This window comes from Argentina silus, assembly GCF_951799395.1.
Source record: "Argentina silus genome assembly, chromosome: 13".
NCBI lineage: Eukaryota > Metazoa > Chordata > Actinopteri > Argentiniformes > Argentinidae > Argentina > Argentina silus.
This window is the reverse complement of record NC_139667.1, coordinates 17,365,566-17,377,006: the sequence shown is the minus strand read 5'-3', so window position 1 is coordinate 17,377,006 and position 11,441 is coordinate 17,365,566. Positions and strand designations below refer to the sequence as shown.

General features: G+C 43.2%; 1 protein-coding gene across 1 annotated transcript in view; it reads right to left on the bottom strand.

Annotated features, from left to right (window-relative positions):
• Positions 1-327: 327 nt before the first annotated feature.
• The window catches only part of sobpa (sine oculis binding protein homolog a), a 54,712-nt gene continuing 43,598 nt past the window's right edge, over positions 328-11,441 (bottom strand). Inside the window, exons 7-8 of the mRNA XM_083684149.1 lie at positions 2,044-4,075; positions 328-412 (exon numbers count right to left, since the gene is read on the bottom strand). Coding sequence (XP_083540275.1) covers positions 2,054-4,075 — 2,022 coding nt within the window. The 3' untranslated portion in view covers positions 328-412; positions 2,044-2,053. The remainder of the gene's footprint in view (positions 413-2,043; positions 4,076-11,441) is intronic.

Genomic DNA, 11,441 nt, shown 5'->3' with positions numbered 1-11,441 from the left:
AACTGCTGGTGTACGTGTTAGTTAAGCGCTGTGGCTTCTCAGTCTAATAGAAATTTGCTTTGGAGGGAAAGGAGACAGACGGAAGATGGAACAGGGGGCAGTGTGGGCTGAAGGAATGTCTCTTAGGAGAAAAAAAGTCAAGGAATAGGTCTGGTCAGGGTCGAAGGTAAACAATGAATGCCTCAAGAATCCCTCGTGCCAGCGCTTCATGAGGGTCATTGGGGTCAGCCTGTGCTGAGAGACCAAGATTGCGTGGACTCTCATCAGGTGACCTAGCTAGAATTTGGTTGGCTGGACTGGGAGGGGGTTAGTGGAGGGGGTATGGAGGTGGTGATGGTGGTGTAAGAAGGCTAGTGTTGTCAACATCTCGGCATTCCTTGCTCCATTGGCGAGATCCCTCCTTCTGTCTGAGCTGAAATGTGAAACAGGAGAGAGAGGGGATCCCGAATTAGACCTGGTAGACTAGACATTACATTCTACCGGCATATTTCCTAGATACATTTATTGTTACATGCTCGACAACATAACACTTGCATGTGATTTAATTGTTACTTCAGTTACCCTAAAGATCAAAGGAAAAAACGACATATTGGAAAAGTACATGCATATGATCATTTCATGTGAGGCTTAGATGGACAGTTGCTTGAGGATTTATGTACACCCATGACGATGTGTACGTACAATGCAAAGTGGTAAAATTAAGGAACTGTGGTAAAATTTATTTTATACCATAGGAACTGTTGATAATTCATAGTATTTCATTAATTCGCTACATTATTGTACATCAATATCAATTGTAGATAGGCTTGATAACATGTATGTAACCGGTCCCACAAGCTTTGGTGCCTATGAGCTTAGACAACATAACCACTAGATTTTTGAGGAAAGCATAATGTCCTTCGATATTCCATTAGAGAGGCATTTAATCGTGGGCAGACAGCCGTGGTACGGTAACATTTGTGCGTAATGACTGATGGAGAATAGTTTGGAGTTGGCCATGATTTGGCCATTTCTGATAAGCATATGTTAAGCTACCTCAATAATTAGGGACAATATAAAAACTGAGCTCTATCCACAGACCTATGCGCCTATGGTGTGTCCTTTGAAACTCTCCGAGCTTCCTTCTCAGCTATCTAACAAGAAAGGGTATTTCTCTGAATCTTGATCTTTTATGTGAAATTATTACACTAAACCCAATTTCCCACAAGTGTGATGATTTTTCTTTTTTATGAAAAATGCACCTGATGAACCATAAGTAATTTTCTTAATACTTGAGGCTATGGTCAGAAAATAACTTGGAGAATTATCACAAAGCACCTGCAGAGAGGCATGGGAAGCAATGCCACAGCTAAGAAAATACTGTGAGAAAGTTGATCAAGGGTTAGGGTTAGAGCGAAATGGTCAAGAGCGAAATGTTCATACTATGCATTAAAGAAATATTTTCAAATTTCTAATTTAAGAGTCATTCTAGTTACTCTCCCAAGTAGCTCAATGTTGACATGGAAGATACACACAGTAGAAGTAGAAACATATTTAAACATTACTTTGCAATAATTATCCAGTAATATGCCCACGCACAGCAAAAACACTTAAAGGATGAGTTCGGATTTTTTAAACCAAATCTCTATATTTGATGTAAACGGCATGCTGTACAAGGGTACAGACACTTTTTGCTTGATTTTAAGAAACTTACTCCCACCAGCGATACCCCTCATTAGGCTACAATGGAAGTGAGCGTGACGAGGGGTATTGCTGATGACAGTTTGTCAAAACCAAGTGCATTCACAAAAAAGTGTCAGTACCGTTCTACAGCATGACATAAAAAATAGAGATTTTTTTTAAAAATATCTACGAATGTGAAAATGCACACACCCCTTTAGTTTACTGTTGCAAATTCCAAAGTGCTGTTGATATTCATCCTAAAATATGATAAAATAAAATAGGATCTTATTTGCACACTTCATCTTGGTGTGGGCAAAGATGATAAGAGGAGCAGGGGGACCTCTATGGGTCCTCAGGAAGAGGGGGTGCCATGAGACCAACCTTTTCCCCCTCACTTGTTCTGATTGCGAATTCGCAGACACCTCCTCTTTAGTGGTGGTTCAAGCTCGGGGCTCCCAGCAGCTGCAAGGGGAGCACTGATGCTGCAGGATACGATAGCCGTCTTGTCGGCACAGGGCTTTGGCACAGGCTGGATGACAACGCAGCCAGCCTTGGGCAGCAGGGGCAGTGCATATGCGTGGTCCTCCTCATCCAGACCAGCGTCGGGATCCGGCTTGCCTTCCCCAGTGCCCCCCGCCTCCTCACACGGGCCCCTCTTACCTGTGTCCCACTCTGCTACTGAGAGGTTGTTCTCCTTCAGTGCCTCCCGCTCCAGCTCGCTGTTGGCTTGCTTGCCTTCGCCTCCTCCTCCTCTCCGGCCATGGTCTAGATGCTGTTCTGAAGGAGAAGTGTGCAGCGTGCCGTTGACGATTACATTACAGGGGGCAGCGGGGCCGGGCTCAGTCCGTGTGGTGATACTGGGCAGAGGGAGTTGGGCGGGGTGGGGGTTTGGCTGGGGCGGTGGGGGGGTTGCACTGCAGATGGACGTATCATTACAAAGCAGGGAGGTTGGCTCCAGCGAGTCACTGAGGGCCTCCCTTGCCTCCTCCTCTCCCATGTCCTCTGGGAGGCTGCTGTCCCTCCCCAGGCCAGAGGTATCTAGAAGGGCTGGCGCAGTGGGCGGGGGGCTCAAGTTTGGTTCCACTTCCGGCTCCACCTTCACCTTGACACTAGGCACCACCTGATGGATGACTTGTTGCAGCCGCGGGCGCTGGCCCAAAGTCAGGTCGATCACACCCTCAGGCAGAGAGGGGGCGCTAGGGGGCGAGAGACTAGAGTCCATGACGCTCCCTGGACTCTCCTCCGCTTTAACGGTCAGGTCCACAATGTCAGTCCTACTCCTCTCTGTGCCAAAGTGGCTCAGGTTATAGCCAGAGAATCCTGAAGTGAGTGTCCCGGAACTGGAGGGCCCTAACTTCCAGTCGCCCCCAGAGGATCCTGGGGTGAATGGCATGGGGTCGATGGGCTCCCCTGAAGCATTGGGAATGGGATTGTTGTTATTGGGGTAATACCCGGAGGTCTTGGGATTGTAGGGGATGGGCACGGGGATGGGGATTGGAACTGGTAGAGGTACAATGACAGGGTAGGGGACCAACAGGGTCGGCGGGGGCACCAAAGGGGCAAGGGATGGCATGCCAAAGTTCATCATGTGCGGCATGGGTATGGGGCCGTTTCCCATCATGTTGACTGGAGGAAAGGAGGGGAAGCCGGGCATGTGGGGGCCCGGGTGCGGTGGCATCATTCCTGGAGGATTTCCAGCCAGGTTGGGGTTGGAGGATGGGTGGACATGAGGTGAGAGCAGGGGCCTGTGCATAGGGCTGGACGGGGGGCCCAAGGTCCTGGGTGGTGGGGGCGGACCGATGCCCGGGATCATGGGATTGGACAGGGGGCTGTTGGGTCCTGTGGCGTGAGGTGGGCGGAGGAAGGGTGGGCGGATCTGATGCATCATCTGGTGCTCCATGAAGAAGGGAAGAGGCACGGGACCCCGTGGCGTCATCACCATGGGGGGACTGCCTGGGGGCATGCCCATGGAAGGGTGCAGAGTATGGACCGATGGAGGGGGTAAGGAGGGGCTCTCGTGAGGTCTGGGTGTAGGATTTTTATTAGAGGAAGAGGAAGGGGAGCAGACAGCGCCAGTCTCTGAGGGAGAGGCATTGATGGAACTGGCAGGGGCTGGCACAGAGGTGTTAGAGCCCCCTGGGGAATGGGCTTTGCGTCGCAGGTCCATTAAGGGCGTACCCCAGGACTCCGGAGTAAGGAGCTGCACCCCAGCACTGCTCTCCAATTTGCCTTCAACAGGACAGTGTCCTGGATTGCGCAGGACACCTGGCAACGCAGCTTGGGTCTCCTTGTAAAAGATATCCATCTTGTACTGGTTTAGACATTTGGCACTGCAGAACTGCAGTCTCCGCTCGCCAGCGCCAAAATCCAGGTACTCCTTGGTGTGGCGGATGTGTTTGCACCAGTCACACACCTGCAACACAAAACACACACAAAACAAGACGTCAGCAGGTGCAATACACTACACACGCCATAGCAAATTAGTTACTTTTGTAGTTCTGATGTAGTTATGTAATTACATTTAGTAAATACAATTCGGTAACTTTTTACATTACTATGTTCACATTACTATGTCAATATTCTTGTAAATACAGCGTAACTAGTATTGGAATTGCAACACTGTAGTTACCCCTGCACAAACCTTGACCATTACTCTAACCTTAAAGGCACAATTTAATGTTTATTTTGCTGTTCAATGGTTTAAATTCATCTTAGATACTCATTGAGAGCTCTATTTTTAACTGGCACAAAGCAGACACAAGTCCAAACGCAGGCAACTTGTGTCGACGGTAAGAGGTGAACGTGGGTGGAGTAGCAGTAAATAAAGGTGTGTTCATGACAATAAGCAGGTCAAGTGCTATCATGTTAGCTGAAAAATCTGGCCTTGAAAATATCACTAATATTTCAGACACACCCCCTAAGCACCACTGCCAGTGCTAAGACGTTAAAATGTAGCCCCAATTCTCGAAGCTTAGTGCAACTGGCTTACCTAATCATAACTCAGAATATAAAGTTGTTTTACTTCATTGTTTGTAAACAATATCATTGTACACAAACAATGTTTATAGCTTTGAAATATGTTGTAATAAAACAAATGAAAAACAACTATAATGTCATCATTATAGGCTGTTAGTTCTTGCATCCAGAGTTTGGTCTAATAATTTGAGAGTGGTAACATTTCTCCAGTCCCAGCCTCAAATTTATATTTAAACAAGTGGCGGGCTAGCCATTTGGCTGAAAAACTAATTAAGGATTGTACCTTTAACCCTACAGTAAGTACAGAGTAAGTAAGTAAGCCTAGCCAGAATGGCCCATAGGGAAGGTACCTATCTCCTGTTTCTGTAGTGTGAGGTAGTTTGATGTATAAGTACACCCCCTTGACAGGATTCTAGTTAGAGAGGCAATGTCCTCCAATAACTCAGGCCCCAACTATGACTTGGTCAGAGGTCGAACCCCAACCTCCCAATCTCAGGGCAGACACTATAACCACAAGGCCACTACTTACTTACTTAGAGTGAAAGTACAGTGTAAGAACAAGTAATTACAAAACTTACATACTGAGAATAGTGATTAAACATTAAGGCCATACAAACTTGATTAATTGTTTAACAGATGCCCTGCTTGACTTAAAAAAGAAGAAGAAGAAAAATATGAAAAATTATTTTCAAAAAAATATGTTTCTACTTCTACTGTGTGTATCTTCCATGTCAACATTGAGCTAACCATCTATATGGTTAATGCATCATTTTCTTTTTTTTGTCAATTTAAATTTTTCAATATGACATTATATAATCGCATAACATTAATAACAACTAAAACACACAACAAGACAGCCAACAAGACAGCACCTTTCAGACATAAATTAGAATATTGGAATATTAAAAAACTAATAAAAACAAATGAAAAGAAAATACAAAAAAGTAAAAAATTGTTCTTTGCGGTACTTTTGGGTACCTGTTTGTGGTTGTTTGAGGTTGTTTGGGGTTGTTTGGGGTGATTAGTAGGACCCAATATGTAGACTATTTCAACTTATAAACAGCTATTTGTGTAATGTGTAAAACACTTATTGCCTACACAGTGTGCCCGTAACGACATCAAGGTAATCAAGCCTCCTCCCCTCTTCTTCTCAGTATGGTAGTCGCTCAATTAGCTGAGGTAGTTTGAGTTTGGGTTCGGGTTAGAAAATCATGTAAACATAACTCCTGTCTCCCACTGAGCTGACTCAGTCGACCGTCAATACTTCAACAACAGTGAAAAACTAGATAAATTGGGTCGGGCTTGATGCTACTAAATATGAGAGAGGGGTCCGTCTTCCGCGATGCGACTTGCATCTGCCCCTGCCGGTCCTGTGATGTCCGGTGTCTGTGAGGTGCGGTGGGGAGAGTGCACCTGAGCATACTGCTAGTCAAAGCTAACTGGGGTCCAATAGTACCTACAGTATTAACAGTCCTATAATGTGTAAATCTCACCCTTGCATCTCTGGTTTAGATCCCTCCGCGAAATCAACCTTAAGTTCTCACAGTTTCCATATTGTGCATATGAAACCCTTTTATAAAACACTGATGCCGAGCGTAACATTCCTGGTAAGTTTAAATATTGTTCTAATAAATGTTTATCTCTCTGAAAGTTAGCAATCATAAGAGGACCATTGCAGCTTCTTAGTTGTAAGTATTTCCAGAAGTCTCCCTTAACTGGCAAATTGAACTTCACTTTCTATCCTGATAGGACATAAACACTCCTTCCTCATACAAGTCCTCTAGTGCATGCAAGCCTTGTCTAAGCCATACCTCCTAGACAAATAAAAGTTTGCCTACAGTATGAGAACGCAGGGGTTGCACCATATGGAAAAGTATTTTTGTTTATTCTGGGAAATTCCAAGAATGTTATGAATCTTAATCCACACCTCTTGGGAATGTTGTAGGACTGGGCTAGTCTTTTTAATTGGCTGCCTCTGAGTCAATTATTGTGTTAGAGCATCAATAGACATAAATGGGGCTATGATAGGCCTCTCAATCTGAGTCCATCCCAAATGGGAATCATCACAGAGTCTGGCCAATTTAGCTATTTCGAATGATATGTTGTACAGTTCTACACGGGTAATGCTAATCCTCCTCTGTCCCTTGGAGCAACTTCCTTCATTTATTCTAGGTTTCTTCCCATCCCAGAGAAAGTCCTTAATCATTTTATTATACTGCTTAAATAGTAAGGGAGAAATGGTAACATCATGGATACATAATTGAACTGTAGAGCTATCACCATTTTAACAGTATTTATTTTGCCCCATAAAGTGAAATTAAGCAGCCTCCACTTATCAAGATTATTAAGCAGCCTCCACTTATCAAACTTTTCCATAATGTCAAAAAGCCCCACTCCACTCTCGTTGAATGCCTTGTCAGCATCTAGGAAGAGGGCTGCCATTTGACTATCCTCTTTTTGATTCAACCACATGAGGTGAAGCAACCATCTGTGTAGGTTCTACTTTTCACAAATTGCACCTGATCTGTGTGAATGATTTCAGGTAATCTCATGGCTAGTACTTTGGAGAGCTCCTTACAATCAACTCTGATCAAACTGATAGGATGAAAGCTCCCTGGATCAGTGGGGTCTCTATCCTTCTTGAGAATTAATGAGATTAGTGCCTTGTTAATATAGGGGCCAATACGCCAATATTCCTCTTATAATACTCAACCAGGAAGCCGTCTAATCCTGCTGATTTTCCAGACGTCATTGAGGTGATAGCTGTCCTGATTTCAGACTTGAATATAGGAGCAATAAAAGTCACAAAACACATTGTTGATATCTTTTGTACCAGAGAGTACCTCCCCACTTCCATTTTTGATAGCTGGTATCACAAAACTGGCATCTTTCTGTTTCAATTGTCTAGCCTAGAATGTACCTGCTTTTTCACCACTTGTACAAAAGTTTGTCCTCATCCTAAACATCGCATATTCAACCTTCTTATTATAGATTTAATTTACTTGAACTTCAGATCACAGACTTGTTTCAATAGGGACTCTGTATTTCTTAGATAGCTATTTTTCCAGCTCTTTAATGTGGATTCTTTCTCTTTTTTACTTTTTCTTTTTACTGGTGAGTGCTATTATTTCCCCCTATTGGGCGATCCCCTAGTTATGGCTTCGTTATGGCTACCTTTGAAAATACCATATCACCTTGGCTAAATTCGGAGCCGTTTGACTACCGATTTGTATGCCATTTTGTATGTCTGCTCACCATGTCTACACATCCCCTTAATATTAATTATGTAACAGTAACTCAAATAACCACTCGTTACAACCAAGGTATGCAGAAGACCATCTCTGAACGCACAACACGTCGAACCTTGAAGCAGATGGGCTACAGCAGCAGAAGACCACACCGGGTGCCACTCCTGTCAGCTAAGAACTGAGGCTACAATTTGCACGGGCTCACCAAAATTGGACAATAGAAGATTGGAAAAACGTTGCCTGGTCTGATGAGTCTCGATTTCTGCTGCGACATTCAGATGGTAGGGTCAGAATTTGGCGTAAACAACATGAAAGCATGGATCCATCCTGCCTTGGATGGATTCAGCGGTTCAGGCTGGTGGTGGTGGTGTAATGGTGTGGGGGATATTTTCTTGGTCCACTTTGGGCCCCTTAGTACCAATTGAGCATTGTTTAAACGCCACAGCCTACCTGAGTATTGTTGCTGACCATGCCCATCCCTTTATGACCACTTCTGATGGCTACTTCCAGCAGGATAATGCGCCATGTCACAAAGCTCAAATCATCTCAAACTGTTTTCTTGAACTTGACAATGAGTACACTGTACTCCAATGGCCTCCACAGTCAACAGATCTCAATCCAATAGAGCACCTTTGGGATGTGGTAGAACGGGAGATTCACATCATGGATGTGCAGCCGACAAATCTGCAGCAACTGCGTGATGCTATCATGTCAATATGGACCAAAATCACTGAGGAATGTTTCCAGCACCTTGTTGAATCTATGCCACAAAGAATTAAGGCAGCTCTGAAGGCAAAAGGGAGTCCAACCCGGTACTAGCAAGGTGTACCTCATAAAGTGGCCAGTGAGTGTATAATACATAACAGTTTTGCCACCTGGGATGTGAAAACCTTGATGCTCAATATCTCCTGCCTTTGCTGAGAAAATGGTGTATGCCCTAACGTTAATTTATGCCAGATAAACCAGAAATCTAGCTTGATATCCATGGTAGTGTGTAACAGATCATTTGCCGTATCGGCAGGGCTCCTGGAGGAAAGCCACTCCCCTTAGCATTCAAAATGGCTCACCACTATTATGTCCAAATTTTGATGCTCCTCTGCAACAATCGTGTAAATAATCCATAAAATGGCAATGGTATAATACGTTCCCCAATGCCGTTGACGTAGTTAGGTCCAGCCAGTTAACTGTTAGCTTGCATTCAAAAGTTTGCACTGGTAATGTTATCGGGAAGATAATTTTTCTGGTCTTGATTACTGTACAAACTCCGAGCAAAGCAGCCTTGGGCGATCCGCAGATAATTTGCAATATTCACTCACTACATTTTCAGACAAGGGTATCTTCTAGCTAGCTAGCGAACTCTATGCATAAAATAAAAGAGAATACCCAAGAATGGATGTAAAAAGTTTCTCTAATTAATTGGTTTAATAAAGCATGAATAGGTTGTAGCCATAGCCCACACCAAATAAACCCACTCTTTCTTGTGAGTGTATTTGTGTACATATCGTTTCACCATTGAGAAAACACTTTTTTATATATAATGCCTCTATTCCAAAATCAAAAGTTTGGAACATCATTAAAAAGAAAAAAAGCACTGGTGACCTCAGTAATTGCAAACAGGCTGGTAGGCCAACGAAGACTTCACTACAGTGGATGACCGAAGAATTAAGTATATCACCATAATTAAGAAAAAGTCCAAAACAACTGTCCTACTGATCAGGAACACTCCCCAGGAGGAAGGCGTGTCAGAGACTACCAATCCGCAGAATACATCACCTGCCGAACTACAGAGGCTTCACTGCAAGATGCAAACCATTAGTTATCCTCAAAAAGGATGATCAGGTTACAGTTTGCTAAAAAGTACCGAAAAAGCCTGCAGAGGTCTGGAAAAAGGTATTGTGGACAGACAAGACACATATTATCATTATCAGTACCAGAGTGATTGCAAGAGGAAAGTTTGGAGAAAAAAGAATCAAACCAAGATTTACAACATATCACCTCATCTGTGAAACATGGTGAAGGGGGTGTTATGGTTTGGGCATGTATAGCTGCCACTAGAACTGTCTAACTTGTCCTAATTGATGATGTAACTGTTGATGGCAGCATCAGAATGTATTCTGAAGTGTACTCTCGAGAACAAGCAAATGCCTGCAAATTCATTGGATAGCGCTTCATCATATATTAAGACAATGACCCAAAACATACTGCCATAGCAACTAGGTAGTATTTCAGGGCTAAAAAGTGGAAAAGTGACTGGCCAAGTCAATCTTCTGATATAAATCCAATTGAACATGCATTATATCTCCTGATGATAAGATTTGAGGCAAAAACTCAAAACAAACAACAACTGAAGATGGCTGCAGTACAGGGCTGGCAGAACATCACCACAGAAGATACCCAGCGTCTGGTGGGGTCACTAGACTTCAGACAGTTATTCCATACAAAGGATTGTCAACCAAATACTAAATATGAGTGCTTAATTTGGACATTATATGAATCTCCCATAATAGTCCCATTACTTTTGGTGCTCTGAAATTGGGGGCCTATGTATAAAAAGTGTTGGCATTTCTGAATGGTGAAACCAACCTGTAAAAAATGTAAATAAAAGCTGACAATCTTTACTTTAACCACATAGTAGTTGTTTGATTTGAAGTTTCAATCCAAACTTTTGCAGTATAGAGCCAAAAGTTGAAAAAGGCTTCACTGTCCCATTACTTACACAGGGCACTGTAGAACATCCTGAGAATAAATGCTTAAAAGCTGAGAAAAAATATGGCTTTTAAGTGGCTTTGAAAATGATTGCTAACCTGGGTGGATGTACTCAAAGCCTTTTAATGAACAACACAGTCCAGACAAGGAATTTTCATTAACATCTTCCACTTTTCAAACCTCCCAAAACATTTGTACCACAATCCTGTTCCTGTAAGATGTGTATTATGTATGGGAGGGTCTGTGTGTGTGTGTGTGTCTTGGGGGGCTGAGATGGATAGAGCCAGGTAAACAGGCTTCCACTAGAGGGCGAGGAAATAATTTAGGGTTTGCCTTTGGTTGAGTTCTACACTTTGAAGAAAGATGCTACCAATAATTGCTGTTAGAATGTGAATTCCTTTGAAGCTAAGGGAAAAGCTAAAAAAAGAAAGAATATTCTTCTTCTTCAATTATTGTACTACACTTTTTCTCACATTTACTTCCAACCAGTAGGGCCGACTCCTAACTTGAGATCTGTGTGCATAACTTTGACATTCATATATGCATTGATGTCAATGGGAGACTTTGCAGGAGGATTAGCAACAAGTTAACAGGTGTGTCTATTTGATTTACTCAATCTCATCCCAGAGCACAGAGAGGGTCAATTCCATTTCAACTCAATCAAAATCAGAAATGGCAACATTCACAACAATACAACAAAATACTATTGACTAGTGACTGCATTTAAATACAATTGATCCAAGCGCAGTCTGACATTGTTCTTCATTACTGTACATGAGGCCATTCAAACCAGGGTCTTGTTCATTCCAAAACACTCAGTTGCACTGTCCTAATCATTCATTATTACCC